Genomic DNA, 21,556 nt, shown 5'->3' with positions numbered 1-21,556 from the left:
TAATGTAGTTAAGTATTAAATGTAGTTTAAAGCTGCTGATACAGAACGGGAACTTGAGTATTTTATTTACTGTTTAGAACTGTTAACTTGATACTGAAGTAGTAATGTATTTAAGCCTGAGAGGATTTTTTACAATTTTTGTAACTAATGTACGAAACATTAAAAGCAGCTAAAAGCCTGGGGCATCAATAATCGATTTATAATCGAATGGTTGTGTCTGAATTGTAATCGAATCGTTAGGTGCCCCAAGATTCCCACCTCTACTAGCCCCAGCAATAAAGATGACCTGAAAGCAGCTATAGACACAACCTGGGCTTCCGTTACAACTATGCTGTGTTACAAGTTGATTGCCTCCATGCCATGACACATTGATACAGTCATCCATTCAAAAGGACGCTAAACCAAGCATTGAGTGCATAGAAATGAATTCTTTTCAGAAGGTTTTCAATTGTGCTTTAACATCTGTTTTGATTCGACAGGTTCACTTGCTAAAAGGTCTGACCAATAATTATTTACAGTAACATTTATATGATAATATGCTTGTTGTATATGAGATGAACCTGTACTATATTAAGCTCTTTGCCACTCCTTGATGACACAAACGGAGCAATATTCACAGACATCTAATGACTGCTCAGTGGGTTCAAGGAATATTGCTGGAGGTTACAGTACTTTGAGATATTCTTCCTGGTGCATTTTATTCAGTAGACCTCAGTGCTGCCTGACATTGCCTACTAATTGAATGTGTGCACAATTGTAAATTTGGACTTATCTGTATGCAGTAAAAACTCACCAATGATCACTTGATTGCCAAAAACACACACAAAAATAAAAACCAACAATATTTGCAGGGAAAACGTTTTGTTTACACCTGGAAAACAGATAAGAGACTGTATGCCACTAAAATAAAACAACTTTAAATAGATATGTTCATATTTAGTTTCTTAAATAAGGAGTCCGACCATGGGCAAAAACATCAAACCCAGGCTACAGTGATGGTGTTTTAGATTTTTAGGAGTTGTTGTTGCAGGTTATTAAAAAAAAAAAGGACCTAATTGTGCAATCGGACGGCACACATAAATTTCATGGTCTGCTTCGATTTAGTTGTCTCATTTACACCATCCTCCCCTCTTAACTTTTGACCTCTGGCCACACTCACTATGGACTGTATGGTCCTTCGGATAAGGGTGGTGATTGTTGTCATTGAGACGTCGCGCATAACATGGGTGTTTGTCAATATTAGCAAGACAAGGTTGTCACGTTTGAAACAAGACATATAATACTAGCAGCCAAACAAAGGCAGTCTCCAATTGTAAATTAACACTGTAATGATGCACAAGATGTGAAGATGTATTACAAGAAAACATACACTTTTAGAATATGTTCTGTCACTGAACTCGTCTTTAGCCTGTCAAGCAAATCAATAAAGCTAATAATCGCAAATCGCCTAAAAGGACATTATGACAATAAAGTGTAATCTGTTTATCATAAATATTTAAGAGGATTCCATCATGTTCCAAATGATTTATTTGTGGTTATTTTTATTATTATGTGCGCTTCCAAGCTGTTAATAATAAAATTGATCATAAAAGATATTGCACATTCGAATTGGAACCATAGATCAGAAAGAAAAGTGTCCGTTTTTATGTGCTCCTTCTGTTCATTTAAACATCGATAAGTTATCGTGATGACTATAGGATGAAGTAATGTAAGTATTTAAAGGGTTATTTATGGATTAAACACAACCAGAGTGCGTATCATATAGCATGCATTGCATATCATAAATCTTCTTGCAGCCGTCTTTCATGTGGTTGATGTTGCTTTTTCACAATATTTTTTAAAATTTGGAGCAATTATGTCTTATTTATGTCAGATACATAATGTAATCTCAAACTTTTTTCCCCTTCAAAATATGTTCTTAGTAGTAGCCCTCTTGCACTTAAAGGGCACCACGGATAGAAAGACGTAGTTCTTAAAAGATAAATGTTAGTACGAGTTATAATCATTTGATAATAAAACCCCTCAAAATGTTTTCGTTTTAATAAATTTGTAAAATTATTTTAACTAGTAGGTCGCCATCACATCACATCACATGGACACGCTGCCGGAATTCCACCGTGTCACAAGTCCTCAGTTCTGCCCTTCCAATTTGAACCCAAGTGGAACATTAATGTGAAGGACAGCAAAAGGGATGAGTCGAGGAGCATTTGTGTGTCAAGTTTGCTCGTGACAGCACTCCCCTGCTCTAGTGACGAGAGCAGGAGAATGTTTGATGTCCAAAACTTTGCAGATCTTTACGGTAAACTGTTGTGTGATCCAACTTATTCCAGTATTATTATGGAGATAGTTAGCATCCAGAGCTGCCCAGTGCGTTACATATAATTAGGGTATACTGTGAAAGACAGCAGTTTTGATTATTTTTGCTGATAACCGGTGCCGTGCATCACAACACATGAAAACGTTTGCCTTTATCGAGACGTCTACTGGCGTCTAATGACGTCTTACCTTATTTTTGTCATGTGAAAGCAGATGTCTAGATTGTTAATCATCCAGCCGGTTGCTTCCCGGTGAATAAACGACACATAAAATGAATAATCTCCAACAGATTATAATGTTTTATTTTGCACATTGAGATCTGAAAGGCAAGTGGACACAGGCGTTCATTGGACCTTGCCGTTTATTGGCATAAGCTTCGGCAAATCCTTCACAACACACATAGGTATATTATAGTGAAAATAAAACTAAAATAATCTTCATATTGCTAAAAAAAAAAAAAATAATGTTCACAAAAAGAAAAACTTTAATCTTTATTAATGAGGCCCTATTCTCACACAGTTAAACAACAATGCAAAGAGAACTGGCATTCACAATATTCACAATCAAGATATGCAAAATACACATAAAACTTACTCAGACTTTGGTAAAACTCTAAACATTTTAGCAACTCGTTTAGCTCAACAAATACACTGGATGGCAATATTTAGTCGCAATATACAAAGTTACAAACTATGATGATGGGAGCCATTGTACGTTGTGAAGACCACACTCACATGAATGTGAGGCACAATGAACCCGCAGTAAAACAGGAAACTACGGCGTCAGTCGAGGGACAAAACGTACTCGTTGGCTTGAGCTCTAATTAATTTAAAACTCGCCATTGACACCTTGTGGTGTATTTAAATCACTACCTTCAATATTGACACTGTGGAAGTACGGCATGGAGCCCATGTGATGTCACCTTCTGCGACGTCAACAACAATGGCAAGCTATTAGTTTATTTTTTTTATTTAAAATTTTACAAATTTTATTAAAACGAAAACATTAAGAGGGGTTTTAATAACAAATTATTATAACTCGTACTAACATTTATCTTTTAAGAACTAAATGTCTTTCTATCAGTGGTACCCTTTAAAACTGCCAATAGTATTGAAATGACGCGGCAGCTGTTGAACTCAATACTTATTTCATTTTTAAACATTACTCTGTCTGGTTACATGGGGAAATGCTCATTAACATGCTTTCAGCTGTTCAAAAGCCACTTTTGTGTGGACTTTGAACCATGGACCCACTCTACTGCTGCTTCGCTACTGTGCAGACGTCTCTCTGCTTTGCTCCTGCTTCTCAAGCTTCAATCATCTTTTTAATCATTGTTAATCACCTCTAAATTACTCAGCAAGTCTTGGAATTTTCTTTTAATCTTGTTTATATTTAAACAAAGGCTTTTTGAGCATTTTTGAGCCTTTTAAAGTGTTTTTTTTTGTCTTTACTGGAACACAAGTCTGCCTTATCGCGACTGGAACTGAGGAATTCGGCTAATGGAAGCTAAGTAGCAGCAGCATGCCTCCCCTGTCAATGGATGATTACCACAAACTGCTCCAGAAGATAGCAGTACTGGAAACAAAAATCTACCGGCTTGAAGTGAATATGGAGGTAAATGGACAGCTCGGGAATGAAACCACTCTGCCGATTTCCCAAAACAGCGAGGGGGAACCGGCCTACAGAATGCAAACAAACACCATCGAGACTCAACGGGACCCTGGTCAATATCTCACTAAAACAATCAACCCTCCCTGGAATCAGCTTGGTGCAAAGCCGAAGGAATACAACTCGAGAAGTCATTTGTCAGGCAGAACCCAGCACTGGCAGATTTACGATGAAAAGGAATGGCCACCGCTGCAGAAGACCGCGTCATCTACCCCAGCACCAGAAAGAAAATTATCACAGATCAGGGCAACAACAAAGGCTCAAAGCAAAGTGCCTCAAGCAGCTGGAATTCCACTAGAAAATACATTTACGCCACTCTCCGAGACTCCTGACCCAGAGAAAGTTGGAACACCTAGCTCGAAAGAGAGGTACGATGCTAATGCATGTGCTAGCAGGCTACAGAGAAAGCGACCCACTGGGCCCCGCACTCTGATAGTGGGTGACTTTGCTGTGAATGGGATAAGACACTTTTGTAGCAACAATACCAGAGTATGTTGTTTTAATAAAGCAATGGTGTCTGATATCTCAGAAAATATCCTGAGCATTGCTGCTCAGCATCCAACAGCCACTACTCTGATAATACACACAGGAGCCCTCGATATTGCGAAGCAAAAATCAGAGCTTTTAAAGCAAGACTTCACTAAACTGGTAAACAAAGTCGGAACTTTAAATACTGAGGTGTTTTTCAGTGGACCCATACCCGTGCCCAGGCTGGGGGATGAAGGTTTCAGCAAAGTGATGATGCTCAACAAATGGCTCAAAGCTACATGCGCTGGACAATCGATGTATTTCATTGACAATTTCAACATATTTTCAGGGCGCAGGCATCTCTTTAAGAACGATGGCCTTCACCTAAATAAGTCAGGAGTGTGGTTACTAAGCAGCAGCATGTTTTATCTCTTGAGGCACTGACAGTCTGCTTATCTCGAGGAAAGGAGGCAAGCTGTCCCAAAACATCTGATAAACATGGAGGCTGGGATGAGTGCTAAATCAGACAGTGAGCACGCAGGATCAACCTCTCCTCCAAAAATGGAGCCTACAGTCACTGAAGTGGAAGTGACTAAGCCAGCCCTGCCAGGCTGTGACCAACCCTCCTCTGCTGAGGCTCCACTGCCTCAACAGGAGGAGACCCTGGTAGCAGGTGACAACCCCCTTCAGACGAGACCCAAGAAGTGGCTCCATCAGCTCAACAGGAGGAGAACCACCCGACCGTGCAATCCTCTGCTGACGAGGCCCCATCCAGCCCCAAATCCTCACACTCCAAGACGCCACCACGCCGCCGACTCCAGGCTAAGGCCCCATCCAGCCCCAAATCCTCACACTCCAAGACGCCACCACGCCGCCGACTCCAGGCTAAGGCCCCATCCAGCACCAAATACTCACACTCCAAGACGCCACCACGCCGCCGACTCAGTCAGGCTAAGGCCTCATCAAAGCCTAAATCCCCACAGTCCCGGAAGCCACCCTGCCGACGACTTAGTTTGGATGGAATAATGAGTCAACCTGGTCGGGACTCCATGGATCTAAATAGCAAGGTTAACCAGTCTCTTGATCTCCTCAAGTTCATGTCTTCGCTTCCGCCCTGTACCTGTCTCACCCGACAGGTGCCAGGGGAAGATGGCAACAAACCAACCAGCCTCCCCTGGAGTTCTCTCGGGGCAAAGCCAAAGCACTACAACTGGAACTACACAGTATTATCCTTCTATCGAGGAAGCCATGTTGGCGACACCAATATGATACGCACCGGGTCCAGGCTGTGACAACATTACAAAGACTGTTCTGTCCCAGCAAAAGCCGGGGCCCTATGGAGTACAGTCTGTATGCTCAACAATCCCAGTGGTGATAAACAACAGACGTTCAATCAATTCTGCCAACCTGTTTAGCATAGTATGTCATTCCCAAAACTCACCAGTGAATCCAGTCTGGAATCTGCAATTGGCTCTGCTAAATATCAGATCTTTAGCTGGCAAATCTTTCTTAATTAATGATTTTATCAGCAAACATAACCTTGACATGATGTTCCTAACAGAAACTTGGTTAGACCAAGATAATAGCTCGACAGTTCTGATTGAGGCAACCCCCACAAATTTCTTTAGTGCGCCAAGAACCCATAAGAAAGGAGGTGGGGTTGCCAGTCTGATCAGGGACAGTTTTCAATGCACGAATATTTCATGTGGTCAGTTTGATTCCTTTGAATATATTGTCATTCAGCTAAAAAGCCCTTGCACAGCTGCCTTGGTAACAATTTACAGACCACCGAAGTATAACACAATGTTTTTTGATGAGTTTACCAAAATACTGTCTTCTGTCTTAATGGACTTTGATTGTGTTGTTTTAGTTTGTGACTTTAACATTCATGTTGATAATCCTGAAGAAGGATGTGCTAGAGAGCTTTTAAATATTTTGGATACATTTGGGTTATCTCAGCATGTCACAGTTCCAACACATAACAGAGGGCACATACTGGACTTAATAATATCCAAAGGTCTTAACATCTCTGAGGTCACAGTGAATGATGTTGCTCTGTCTGATCACTACTGCATTATGTTTAAAATGACCACCCCTGTCCATCCTATAAAAAGGGAAACAGAGGTGATTAGGAAGCGTTACATAAGTGATAACACTTGTGTGTTATTCACACAGGCCTATGCCTCACCATTAATCCCTACAACAGCTCCAGTGGAAGAACTTGTAAATAGTTTCAGTTCTAGTGTGATGACTGTAATTGACACTATTGCCCCGATTAAGACAAAAACTTTGTCAAGAAAGAAGAGGTCACCCTGGAGAAATGCCATACTAGCTTTAAAACAAAAGCAAGATTGTAGACGAGCAGAACGCAGATGGCGAAAAACCAAACTCCTAGTTTTTTATGATATCTACAAGGAGAGTCTTCGCAAATACAACCAGGAACTGAAAAATGCTAGACAGTCATATTTTTCAGAGATCATTAGTAGAAACACCAACAATACTCGAACACTATTTTCTGTTGTTGACAAACTGACAAACCCACAAGCATCAATACCTCAGGAATTGGCATCTGAGGTGTCCTGTAATGATTTCGCAACATTCTTTACACACAAAGTACTAAAGATTAGACAGACAGTGTGCAACTCCAGATTAACAATTGGTACACTAAATGCCTCCCAAAATGTCCCCCACGTCAATCTTAAGCAGTTTAGCCTCTTGGACTATGCCACTTTAACAGAAATTGTGTCAAAATTAAAGCCCACAACATGCTGCCTTGACATCCTTCCTTCAAACTTTTTCAAAACTGTTTTTCATTGCATAGCCCCAGACATACTTCAGATTATAAATACTTCTCTCCAAACAGGAGAGTTTCCACAGACTTTAAAAACTGCAGTAATAAAACCTCTCCTAAAAAAAAACTAATCTGGATGCCTCAACCATTAGCAATTACAGGCCAATATCAAATCTGACATTCCTGGGGAAAATTATCGAAAGGGTTGTGTTCGAACAGATCCAGACTTTTATGATGCAAAACAATCTTTTTAACTCATTTCAGTCTGGATTTCGGCCACAACACAGCACTGAGACCGTGCTTATCAAAGTCCCAAATGATATTCGTCGGAATACCGATGCAGGCAAATCATCTGTTCTGTTACTATTGGATCTCAGCGGCGCATTCGACACGGTTGATCACAACATACTACTCAGCAGATTGGAACAGTGGGTAGGGCTTACTGACACTATTCTTCAGTGGTTCACATCCTATTTACATGATAGGGAATTCTTTGTGTCAATCGGAAACTATCAATCAGAACGAACCAAATTCACGTGTGGAGTCCCTCAAGGGTCAATTCTTGGACCACTCTTATTTAACATCTATATGCTTCCGTTAGCTCAGATAATGGAACAGTATGACATCTCCTATCACGCCTATGCAGATGACACACAACTGTACATTTCTGTGTCCCCACATGATTATAGTCCCTTAATCTCCCTGAGTAAATGCATTCATCAAATCAATGAATGGATGTGCCAGAATTTTCTCCAGTTAAATGTGGAGAAGACAGAGGTGATCATTTTTGGGCCAAAAAAGGAAAGGTCAAAGATCAGCAGGCAACTTAGCACAATGTCACTTACAGCTACAAATCAAGTCAGAAACCTTGATTATTGATTCAGACCTAAAATTTGATAGCCATCTAAAGACCGTCACTAAATCCACTTATTACCACCTAAAAAATATAACCAGAACTAGGCCTGCAAGCAGGACTGAACGGGCCCTCGCAATCTAGCGCAACTCGGACGTCATGCAACTCGGACAGTGTGCAGGTCAGGCTGGTGGCAGATCGTCCTCTCTAATCATCTCATTAGAACCTAACATGCGTGAAAGTTGCCTCTTTACATTCACACACCTAAGAGATAAAAACCCCTATTGGACAGAGGACTACAAAAAAGGAGCGAATAAAGGGTCATCACAGCAACAGACAGAGACATGTGGACATGGGCCGTAAAATAAGTATTTTAAAAGGTCTTGAAACTACAATGACCAACCTGAAAAGAACTGGACATATATTTTAAAAAATGAGTGACTTTCTATTGCCACTAGTTGGCGCTGTAGGGTTGATGCAAATGACCCCTACAGGACCCTTCAGACTATGACTCAACAAGCACGATATGTTTGGCGCAGAAGTTATGACTGTTCAAAACTTGTGGTGAGACGAAATGGCTTCAGTCATTTTTACTTCTCCTGTTGGACCGTTTTGCTTCAACCAAACCTCAGTATTTTTCATCAGGCACCTGAACACATGTCTTAAGGCTCCCCTGATGCAGGTTTGAGGTGAATAGATTTTTTTCCTTGGAGGAGGAGCCTGTTTCGTAAAAAAGGCATTTCCTGTTCCCACTAGGGGGCGCTAGGCCTAATGAGTAATATTTCAATGCACTCGTGTTAAGGGTGGGATGCCGCATATACATGCCAGATATGAAAAAGATTGAACGTTGTTTCAAGGAGCTATTAGTCCTTTACTGAATTTGTCATTTTGCCGAAAAAATGGCCGACTTTGGCACCACGCCCAGGTCAGACCCATGAATGAAAACGCACCATTTTGAAAAGTTTAGATTTCATATGTCTCCTGAATTGTCTAACCAATTTTGAAGATGATCCAACTGATTCCCTCTGTGACAAGGTCTCAAATGTGCACCCTGTTAATTGATAAAAATTTCACATTCGATCCAAAATACCCGATTTCCTGTTGGGTTTGGAATATGGGTGCAAGAGACTTTTTGGAGCAGTTTTGCACAAGGTATCGACTCCCCAAATTTCATTGCTCTACGTTAAAAAAACCTAATAGGAAACGCCTTTTTGAAAAATTCAAGGGGGCGCCACTGAGCCATTTTGTTACATTTTTTTGTAACGTTGCAAGATTATCGAAATCCACACAAATCCGCATGTATGTGCAAAATTTGGTGAGTTTTCGTGCATGTCCAGGCCTCCAAATGTAAACTGTACTAGAAATGGACAGAAATTTCACATTCGATCCAAAATACCCGATTTTCTGTTGGATTTGGAATATGGGTGCAAAAGGCTTTTTTGAGCAGTTAGGCATAAGGTATCTACTCCCCAAATTTCATTGCTCTACGTTGAAAAAAACAAATAGGAAAGGCCTTTTTTAAAACTCCTTTCTGTCGCCACTAGTTGGCACTGTAGAGTTGATGCAAATGACCCCTACAGGACCCTTCAGGGTATGACTCTCAACAAGCATGGGAAGTTTGGCGCAGATATGTTGTATATCTGCTGAGTTATGACTGTTCAAAGTATTTTGCGAGACAAATTGTTGACGATCATTTTCACTTTCATGTTTGGACCCCTCCGCTTCAACGAAACCTCAATATTTTTCATCAGGCACCTGAACACAGGTCTTAAGGCTCCCCTGATGCAGGTTTGAGGTCAACAGATTTTTTTCCCTTGGAGGAGGAACCTGTCTCGTAAAAAAAGGCATTTCCTGTTCTCACTAGGGGGCGCTAGGCCTAATGGGTAATATTTCAATGCAGTCGTGTTCAGGCTGGGATACCGCATATACATGGCAGATATGAAAAAGATTGAAAGTTGTGTCAAGGAATTATTAGCCATTTACTGAATTCGGTGTTTTGCCGAAAAAATGGCCAACTTTGGCACCACGCCCAGGTCAGACCCGTGAATGAAAACACACCATTTTAGAAACTTAAGATCTCATATGTCTCCTGAACAGTCTCACCAATTTTGAAGATGATCCAACTAACTCCCTCGGCGAAAAGGTCTCAAATGTGCACCCTGTAAATCGATAAAAATTTCATATTCGATCCAAAATAACCAATTTCCTGTTGGGTTTGGAGTATGGGTGCCAATGCTTTTTTGAAGCGGTTTTAGACAAGGTATAGACTCCCCAAATTTCATTGCTCTACGCTGACAAACCCTAATGTTATAGGCCAATTTTAAAATTTCAAGGGGGCGCCACTGAGCCATTTTGTTACATTTTTTTTGCAACGTTGTTAAATTATCGAAATTTACAATTTTCCGCACGTATGTGCAAATTTTGGTGACTTTTTGCGCATGTTCAGGCCTCCAAATTGGCCGTTTTCATTTGCCCTGGAAAAAAAAAAAAAAAAAAAAATCCTTTGCAAAACAATAGGGCCTTCGCACGCCTAGTGCTCGGGCCCTAATTAAGGGGCTTCTGACTCAACAAGACATGGAAAAACTTATGCATGCATTCATTTTCAGCAGATTGGACTATTGCAACGGTATATTTACAGGTCTTGATAAAAAATCAGTCAGGAAGCTGCAGCTAGTACAGAATGCTGCAGCCAGAGTCCTCACAAATACAAGGAAGCTGGACCACATTACACCGGTTTTGAAATAGCTACACTGTCTTCCAGTGAGTCAAAGGATAGACTATAAAATACTACTGCTCGTCTACAAAACGCTTAATGGCCTTGGACCAAAATACATGCTTGACTTGTTAGATTCCTATGAGACATCTAGACCCCTAAGGTCGTCTGGAACCGGTCTTCTGCATGTTCCAAGAACAAGAACAAAGCAGGGTGAGGCAGCATTTAGTTATTATGCTCCTCACCTCTGGAACAAGTTACCTGAACATCTGAAGTATGCTCATACTGTTAGCTCTTTTAAATCAGGGCTAAAAACGTTTTTGTTTAGCACTGCATATCCATAACTGGCTATATATTTCAATCTACCTACTTTCTATTCCTCTTGTGCTTATCACCATTGCTGATTTCAATTATTATTATTAGTAGTAGTTTTTGTTTATTTTTATTTCTGTTTTATTTTTATTTATTTTTATTCTATTTGTGATTAAATGCGATCTTTTGTCTGGGTTTTTACGTTGTATTGATTTAAATGTGATTTTTATGATCTTCATGTGATGTAAAGCACTTTGAATTGCCTTTTGTTGAATTGTGCTATATAAATAAATTTGCCTTGCCTTGCCTTGCCTTGCCTTGCCTTGCCTTGCCTTGCCTTGCCTTGCCTTGCCTTGCCTAAGGACCTGAGCACGGTGGACTTGGAATTCATGCGCAATAATTTCTTCGGCCAGCAATTAGTTTGGAAAAGTGAAATAATATCTTAATCCACTACAAATCAAAAGTATAGTATACTTGACAGTATTCTTGACTGTATTCATGAATCTTTGTGGTTTCTTCTGTTTTCAGGATCATTCCTTCATCGTGCAATACAACGATGGAAATGCAGAGGTGGTGTCCATGTGGGTTTGTCGCTGTTTGGAAGAGAGGCGAACACAGCAGGCCCAAGGTCATAACGTGCGCCTTGATGGCCCATGACATTTTGAGTCAAGTCCCTGTCTACAGCAAGTCTTCAAAGTCGTGTACTGAATGTCCATTTGGCTTAACAGACTAGGTTGTCAGTCACCAGATGTTCGAGCATTTGTGTGTCACTTTTTGTGCAGTGACAGGAGCTCATATTTTTTGAACTACCTTCTTAAGCTTTGCATTCATTATGAACAACCTTTCAGCACTGGTCGTCTTCTCGGCTCACACTGAATGAACGAAGATGGAAAAGTGATCGGTAAACGGAACATAAACATTTCAGATAGCAATATGCCGAGTGTGATTGCGATTTTGGCACCCTGCTAGTGAATCTTAAGGTGTTTGCCTGTGACTAACTGCAGTGTGTGCTCCTCTTCCCAGTGGTATCATTTATCGCTTCAGCAGCCATAGCTTGTCTCTGCCACAGCAATATTTCATGGCAAAATATACAAATTTATTACAGACTTAGTAGAATATCAGCCCACGGGTATCCGAAACTCCTTGTTAGTGACAGGAATCGGTGTGTTAAACTTTTTCAGCTCCAGACCTAAATTGCAAATTTTGCTGCACCTTGTGAAAAACTTTTAAAATATAGCACCTACACTATTTACCTACCTATTTAGTACATAACCTAAACTATTGATAAACAACTTGAAAGACAATAATTTATCCAAGTAGCACAACTCTGCCCTTTGCCCGGAATATACAGGTAGTCCCCGGGTTACGACGCACCCCACTTATGTGAACTCGACTTTACGACGCTGTAGTCTTGCCCTCCGTGTTTTGTTTTGGGTTTTTTTGGTATCATAATGTTGACTTTTGTATTGTGATGCATGTCTTTCTTTTACCGCAGGTAGTACTTTCACACGCGAGTAAGAGTGCATGTACACACGAAGAAGAACGTATTTGCGCACACGAAGAAGAGCGCATTTGCTCCCAAGAAGTTGCGTAGTAGTTTTGTAGTGTTTATTGTGTGTTTTCAATTGTGGTTAAATATTTGGGGCGAGTTTATGTGATTGTTTATGATGATGTGCGGATGCTAACTGATACATGCTAATAATTTGTGTGGATTGTTATTGCTGTATAACAGCTAGTTATAAACGCAAATTTGAATTGCTGTTATTGAAGATGAAACTGATTTGATTTCATTTTTATTTTAGTTTCATTCTTCGAGTGTTGATGTCATGAGCAGCTGAATAAAGTCAGCAAACCACACAAAGGTCTGACATCGTCATTTCAGACCTTAGCCCACTGTCTACCTAGGAATTAAGTCTGAGTTATGCTTCTGCGTTGCGGTGACGGCTTATCGACTATGATGTCAATGAGCATTCGATAGTTATGCTGCAAGGGAACGCGTTAGTCTGCAATTACCACCAAGCCACTAGAGGGGTGTGGCGTTGTGTTTGTATGGTTTTGGGAGACTTGTCGACTTCCTCTAGTTTTCCGGTTTCCCAACAATGCCAACGGAGATGGAACGCTTGAATGTGGTACTTCATCTCATCAACATTGAACAACAAATGTTGATCATACAAATTTTGAGGCGTAGGCAACGCAGAAGACTGTTGCGGAGGTGGTCGTTAGCGGAAGAATGTTTGTAAATGGCGGTGATTTCGAGCTGAACCGGAAACAACAGTATGAACGGACCAATCACAGTCCATTTGCGTCACGTCACCGTGCGTTGATGCGACTCGTAGTCAGCATTTTGTGGAGCTGCACGTCAGAGGATCGTAAATCGGGTCTGCCTTGACGGCGTAGGTCTGCCACAGAAGCATAACTCAGCCCTTAGCTCCAACTTCTTGGCGAGGACAGTACAATGACGTATAATACATGTTTTTGGATAGTTATTTTGAGATATGGGGGGTATTTAGGGATATTTAAAGGGTTCATTCTTATTAACACGGAAATTCAGGTTTCGTTGCCAGCATAGGAACGGAACTCGTTCATAACCTGGGGACTACCTGTGCTGTATGTACTTGCTTGACAATCAAAAAATAGCTTTTTACTCTGACAATCATTGCCCAAATAAAAACTTAACTCATTGGATACGTTTACATAGGTCCAAAAATCGTATTTATAATCCGATTGCAGGGCCAATACGAATAAAAATGTCTCATATAAACACCTTAGCCAAACGGATTCAACCGGATCGGATTGTGTTTTGGGTCGGAATGTAAGTGGTAGTCTACGCTGATTGATAATCCGCTCCATGCCCCATGTAAACTGCTGAGTGGCGCGGATTGGGTTGATAGAGTGGATTGTTCGGTCTGCGCATACGCTCCTACTAAGAAAGCGCCTGCGAGTGAAGTAATGTGCATGTCAAAAAGAACAATCTGATTCAGATGCAATGCAAATGCGGATTGAGAGTGAATCTTTCCACTTAAACATCATGTATACAGATCAAATCCTATTCACTTAATATGATTGATTACAATTGGGCTCGAGACTGATCTCAAAGTACATCGAAAGAGAATGTTCCAGGCATGTTTTAAGAACGACATAATTGTAAAAACAAAGGGTTCTCTTATAACTTAATGTCTGTCATTCACTGTGATATAGCCAAACCATTTAAACTAGGAGGGTATGCAGTAAATAATTGTAACTGCCACTGAGGGCAGTAGAAGTCCAGATCATTTCGATATTAAAATGGATTGGTCACCCATTGTTGTCCACAGCAGCCAATTGGTTAAATTAGCCAACTTCTTAAGATGTACAAAGACCTGCTAGATATGAAATACAATGATGATAAAGACAAATCTCTACACCCATTTTTTGCTTAAAATAGCAGGCTTGAAGTAGAAAAAAGAAACTGACCATTCGAGACACTTCCTACCTTCAGATCACAGCTTGAGGTGACGTAAATTGATAACGTGGCCGTTGTACAATGAGCTGAATAACGTACTGGGTGAGGAACCCAGCTTTCGGCCTCTGCAACTGCTTGACAGTTCAGTCGATTCCTGTGTGGGTCACTTTTTCTGAGAGTATCATGTGATGTGTCTTTTTATTAATCTTCTCCATATGTGTGTCACTTTAGGGCAGTTATGTACAGAAAATAAAAATGGTGGTATTTACAGCTACACAAAAAGATTGGGTTTGACCCCCCTAAAAAATGGATTTGTGCATTAGACCTGCAGTCTGATCATAGCCAGATTGTCCTGTGATGCAGCTTTACTGGGAAAATAAAGGTTGTAATATGATCATGAATACTGTTATAACCGATACTTTTTTTTTTTCATCAGTTTCATGCTATATTTTACTTTGTACTCGGATTTAAATTTCTGTTTTGCATCAGTTTCATGATATATTTTATTTTGTACTCGGATTTAAATTTCTGTTTTGACATAGCAATTATAAAAATTACAATGTTTATCATTTGCCCCAAAAATATAAACCAGGTATGATGTACAGTTTGGCTTGAACTGTTAATTGCATTTTATTGAACCTAAACAGCCATGTGTTTTTTCCTTCTTTATTATGCATATTTTGGCTGGTGCTACTTATACTCCGAAGTGAGTTATAGCCCAAAAAATACTGTACTTGTAAGAAAAATATTTATATAATTATACAGTATATACAACATTTAGCCTTATCAAAAACATGAAACAAGCATACAAGGGTATGTAAATTGGTGGTTAGATTTTAAAAAAATGACCAAAACTGTCACACAAGTTCAAGGTAATGACCTCATAATGCCTTCACTCATTGGCTGACATTTGGACACCTTGGCATGGAGTCACCTAAAGTTGTAAGCGACTTGCTGGCTGAAATTCTCCTTTAATTTGCATTTTGTAATTAATCTGAGTCAACCTTTACTTATGAATATGGAAAAAGGTAGTTAAACTGTAAATGCCAAAGCAGTTGATGCTTTTTTGGTGAGGGGGGGTGGGGGATGCCTTTCTATTTAATTCTGTACAATTCATTTTTAGAAAAAACAACTCAGGAGAATATTTGCCTAAAGTCAGTCACTGAAGTAACAAATACACACGAGCATCATGTGAAAGCTGTGCAGCATATAAAAAAGTTGAAATATGCACATCAAAATATAGTACAGCTCATTCAACAATGCTTTTACATTATAACAATGCTATAAATCTACATTGCAGATTTTATCCTACCTTTGAGATTGTAATTCTTTACACTATTGGGAGTTAAAACACCCAAAACAAATTTTTTACAAGTCATTCTTCATGTTTAAAAAGCAGGGCTCCCTACCCTTTTTTGCAACCGTGTTATAGTAGACTCAAGCAGCATGTGTCAAACAGCATGTGTTTAAAAGCTTGTCTGTCTCTATAGGTGCCCTGTGATTGATTGGTGACCAGTCCAAGGCAGGGTCTAGTCTGTGTTTCGCCCCAAGTCAGCTGGAATAGGAACATTTGACAGGAAATGCCCACAATTTAAGGTTGTACCACTTAGGTTTGCATCAATGACAGATATTTTGAACCGAAGAACTTGTAGAGGATGGCCCCTTGGCAGGGTTGTCAAATGGAACGACAAGTTTCCAGCCCAATCACATTGTAAAACCTGCCCAGTTTCATAAAACAAGCCTAAATTACAACCTTCCATTCAAAATGTTTCCTTTATCCAACTCTATGAATATTAACGCGCGAGATGAGCTCTGTAATAATAAAGCTCATTTCCCAGTAGTCCGCGATAGTAGGACCACCAATGGGCACTGAATTGAAGCATATTGTTGTGACATACGTTCGAATGTTCAAGAAAAATGTGTGAATGCATTACCAGCTCACCACAGCTAGTTTAGGTCGAACGAGCCAGCTGATACCACATTTAACACTCTATAGGATAAACTGTGAACAATGGCTGTGGAAAAGAAAAGAGGAGCAGTAATGCAACGTCTTGATCGTCCGCCTCCATCATATACAATTCCGTCCTGCTGCACTAAAAATGGCGATGGCACGCTCCATGACGTCACTTCCTTTGTATCCGATTGTTATACGGAGACAACCGGCTGTATTAAGTGGCGGGTAATATTAGCCGGCTGCTTATTAAGAGGCACCTTAGTGTAGCCGACATGCCGTACAGTCTAACTAATTACACGGTTAAGGCTGTTATCCGTCCTAGTGTAGACGTAGCCTAAGTAAATGGCATTAATACTCATAATACTCTTGACAAACCATTTCTCGTTTATGTTTTTATTCAGTTGAATTGATTGTTTCTATAACATATGCATAAAAATAAACTTGCAGGTTAAAACTGATAGTTATTTGAGATTTTTTTGTGTTTCCTGGTCTTGTTATTTCAGGAAAACCATTAAAAAAGTACTATTCCTACGGCCAAATTACACCGAATGCATGTGCGGTGCGGATCCGCCAAGCTCCGTGTTGACTGCATGTACTGCAGTACGTCAAAAATAATTCAATTCAATTCAATTCAATTTCATTTGTATAGCCCTCAATCACAACAGAAGTCTCAAAGGGCTTTACAGAGGCAATATGATACACAATTAGAAATGAAGCAACAAAGATGAATAGATGCAGTTCAAGTCCTGGGTATCCCCTATCCTTAAGACCCTCCATGCCGGCAAGGAAAAACTCCAAAAACTCCAGAGTCAATTGGGAGAAAAATGAGAAACCTTGGGGAGTACCATAGGACAAAACATACCGACTGCGCACAACCGCCGTCCGGCAGCTCCGTCACCGTCGTGAGCTCTCGCACGATAATGTGGCATTAAAAGCAACGACAAACACGCAGAGTCTGTACTTCCAGCATCATTACCTGCACTGGACAAGGTGATGATGGTGGAACTTTGGTTTGGTGCTGTTCCAGTGAGATTTACAAAGATGATTGCCTGAAGAAAACATGAAAATTCACTCAGTCGTTTATGATATGGGGCTGCATATCAGGCAAAGGCACTGGGGAGATGGCTGTGGTTAAATCTTCAATAAATGCACAAGTTTACATTGAAATTTTAGACAGCTTTCTTATCCCTTCAATTGAAAATATGTCATTTTCCAAGATGGCAATGCATCATGCCACAGAGCTAAAACTGTTAAAGCATTCCTTGGAGAAAAACTCATCCAGTCAATGTCATGACCTGCAAATAGCCCATTGGCCTATACTACGAACGGAGTTCAACCTCCCCAGAAGTAATCCTGCTTATCAGCGGGTAACCGGAGTTGACAAAACCTGGTTATCTAGTTTGTGGTCAATCGGTGCTACGACGCTGATTATGAGGTTGATTAGTTGAACCTGTGTCAACCCAGTCAGAGTTACTGCGCGTTCACATAAAGGGGGCGGAAAAGTTCATCTCAATACTTAGTTATGTACCCTTTGTTGGCAATAACAGAGGCCAAATGTTTTCTGTAACTCTTCACAAGCTTTTCACACACTGTTGCTGGTATTTTGGCCCATTCCTCCATGCAGATCTCCTCTAGAGCAGTGATGTTTTGGGGCTGTCGTTGGGCAACACGGAATTTCAACTCCCTCCGCAGATTTTCTATGGGGTTGAGACCTGGAGACTGGCTAGGCCACTCCAGGGCCTTGAAATGCTTCTTACGAAGCCACTAATTTGTTGCCCTGGCTGTGCGTTTGGGATCATTGTCATGCTGAAAGACCTAGCCACGTCTCATCTTCAATGCCCTTGCTGATGGAAGGAGATTTTCACTCAAAATCTCTCGATACATGGCCCCATTCATTCTTTCCTTTACACAGATCAGTCGTCCTGGTCCCTTTGCAGAAAAACAGCCCCAAAGCATGATGTTTCCACCCCCATGCTTCACAGTGGGTATGGTGCAATTCAGTATTCTTTTTCCTCCAAACAAGAAAACCCGTGTTTCAACCCAAAAAGTTCTATTTTGGTTTCATCTGACTATAACACATTCTCCCAGTCCTCTTCTGGATCATCCAAATGCTCTCTAGCGAACCGCAGACGGGCCTGGACGTGTACTTTCTTCAGCAGGGGGACACGTCTTGCAGTGCAGGATTTGAGTCCCTGGCGCCGCATTGTGTTACTGCCTTAGTTACTGTGGTCCCAGCTCTCTGTAGGTCATTCACTAGGTCCCCCCGCGTGGTTCTGGGATTTTTGCTCCCCGTTCTTGTTATCATTTTGACGCCACGGGCTGAGGAGGGAGTTGAAAGTCCGTGTTGCCCAACGACAGCCCCAAATCATCACTGCTCTAGAGGAGATCTGCATGGAGGAATGGGCCAAAATACCAGCAACAGTGTGTGTAAAACCTGTGAAGAGTTAAAGAAAACGTTTGGCCTCCGTTATTGCCAACAAAGGGTACATAACAAAGTGTTGAGATGAACTTTTGGTATAGACCAAATACTTATTTTCCACCATGATTTGCAAATAAATTATTTAAAAATCAATCAATGTGATTTTCTGTTTTTTTTTTCCACATTCTGTCTCTCATGGTTGAGGTTCACCCATGTTGACAATTAGAGGCCTCGCTAATATTTTCAAGTGGGAGAACTTGCACAATTAGTGGTTGACTAAATACTTTTTTGCCCCACTCTAACTTTGTGACTTTCCAACTCCAAATTGAGTCGTTCATCGTCCATGTCTACTGGTGTTTAAACTGTTAATAAGCACTTGCCCTATTGACTCCAGGCCTGGCTCCACCCATTTTGACGGATGTGTCTCCGGCAAAAATAAAGAGCCACCCATTCGGCGGGCTCCGGTATGGCACAGTTTATCCAGTCAATCCGCAGCGCATATGCAGCCGGTATAATTTGAACAATATGATGGAATGGAAACGGAATGGCTCCGTTGCTATATTTTGGCGGATAAGCACCGCACATGCATCTGGTGTAATTTGGCCTTTAGTTTTGTTCAATACGATTCATGTTTCCTTTTCAGGCCAAAAGAAAATAATCCAGTGTCCATAAAACACTACATTATGCTGATGCGATTTTACAGTTTATTCTTTTACAATGAACAACTCATTCTTTGGCTTTAAGTCCCTATTAAAATGAATCCTAATTTGGTCATTTCTGCATGCAAACTTATGTTATTATAAGGTAGTTTGGCTTTAGCTTTGAATCACTTCCTAAAAATTGAGACTAATTCGGACATCCCATATCATGGAGAAAGATAATGAAACACCTGGTACTCGAACTCGATAAACTCTTTACAAAGATACTTGATTAGTGCTGCAACGATTAATCGATTAACTTGAGTAATTCGATGAGAAAAAAGCTTCGAATCAAATTTTGCTGCTTCGAGGATTCATTTATTTAGAGTGGCGTTGTAATGGTTTTGAAAGTTTGCATTTAGTTTTATTGAATTGGGTGGATACACACTCATGGCACAGTGAATATGACATAACCAATCTAACATGACTGCTGGATTCTGCTGCTCCCTGTTAAGACCCGTTAATACAGTTGTAAGTGTTTGAGCTAATATGATTGCTTATGCATTTGTAATTTAGTTTAAAGGTATGTTTAGCTGTTTTTTGTGGGAATATGTGTTTGAATAGTTTAGGAGCATTATTTAAAAAAAAAAACAACAACAGCATTTTATAGAATTAAAGCTAGCTGACTTTTGCTATGGAAGCTAGCCAATTGTTCTTTTGTTGTACTTCGATCCTCATTTATTTTTTTATACTATTTGAAGCTAAGCTCAAGTATTTTATTTTAAATGCATTTATTGCTCTTGTGAAATGAAAGTTCAAACACTTGTTTTATTTTGTATTTGGTGCTCTTTTGAAATTGCAATCTTAGCAAGCCTTTGTTTTACATCTCCTAAAATTTATTCTGCAACACATTAAATGTTCCTAATCCGATTACTCGATTGCAAATATTTGAACTAACTAATTGATAGATTAATCGATTACTTAAATGATCGATAGCTGCAGCCCTAAACACATCACATTGGTAAAACAGAATATTGTTTTACAAGAAGAGGGATTTTAAAGTCTACTTTAGACTTGCATTCTATTTAGCATGTGATTTAAGTTCTAAAGAAGTGAGTAAATATCTTCCGTAAAAGCCTGGGAAAGCAACCTAAAAGAGCAGTGTAAAACTTGATGCTTTTTTAAAATCTTTTTTTAAATTATTATTAATCAAAACGATTCACAACCAATATAATTCTCCTTCACATTTGTCAATTTTAAGTTTATACTTTTGCTCACCCAAGGACTTTTTTTCTCATTGAAATCTTCTGAGCTACTGTATATATCATATCCACATTCAAATACCTGGAAATACAAACTGAAATGTTCACTCCTATTCATGGTCTGAGTATCCAGCAAAAGTACAGAAACAGACCTTAGTTTGCCAATAATTTTTGAGGGGGCTGTGGAGGGCTTTTGTAAGCTCGAAATGAATGGCTTGAATTAAACAGTTATTCAGATGTAGCATTAACACCGTGACCTTTTTGAAGCTTAATTAGAAGAGACAAATGCTTCATGTCTATCAATGTTTATCTTAAAAATACCTCACAAAGTTCTATTTCTTTTTCCCAGCAAGTCAAGTTCACTAATTAATTTTGTCGCCACTATAACATTCAATTAAACAAATGTCGTCTTTGTCTCATTTCGGCTTTAATATGGATTTTCAAACTTCACGTTTGTTTTACTTACTGGTATCAAAACGTTGCCTTGTCACCACAGACCTTGTACGGTGTTATTTATTCAAGTAGCCATCTTCTTTGTTCAGACGCAATCTAGATGGTTACACAGCTTTGTGTGTGTGTGTGCGGTAGTGGTGTTCGAAGACCCTGACACACACACAGCATGGAGTCACTCACTGCTCATTGCCTTGCATTACATGTATTATAGGTTTTTAATCAAGTTCCTCTGCATGCAGAAGGACAAATTTCTTGCTTTGAATGGGT

The 21,556-nt window shown here is 40.0% G+C and overlaps 1 protein-coding gene across 1 annotated transcript in view; it reads left to right on the top strand.

Moving 5' to 3' along the window:
- map2k5 (mitogen-activated protein kinase kinase 5) overlaps positions 1-15,606 on the top strand; it is a 99,926-nt gene extending 84,320 nt beyond the window's left edge. The window contains exon 22 of the mRNA XM_057834566.1: positions 11,650-15,606. Coding sequence (XP_057690549.1) covers positions 11,650-11,778 — 129 coding nt within the window. The 3' untranslated portion in view covers positions 11,779-15,606. The remainder of the gene's footprint in view (positions 1-11,649) is intronic.
- The last annotated feature ends 5,950 nt before the right edge of the window (positions 15,607-21,556 follow it).

The sequence above is a fragment of the Corythoichthys intestinalis genome, chromosome 1 (genome assembly GCF_030265065.1).
Source record: "Corythoichthys intestinalis isolate RoL2023-P3 chromosome 1, ASM3026506v1, whole genome shotgun sequence".
Classification (NCBI taxonomy): Eukaryota; Metazoa; Chordata; class Actinopteri; order Syngnathiformes; family Syngnathidae; genus Corythoichthys; species Corythoichthys intestinalis.
Note: the sequence above shows the minus strand (reverse complement) of the source record. Positions and strands in the feature narration are given on the sequence as shown.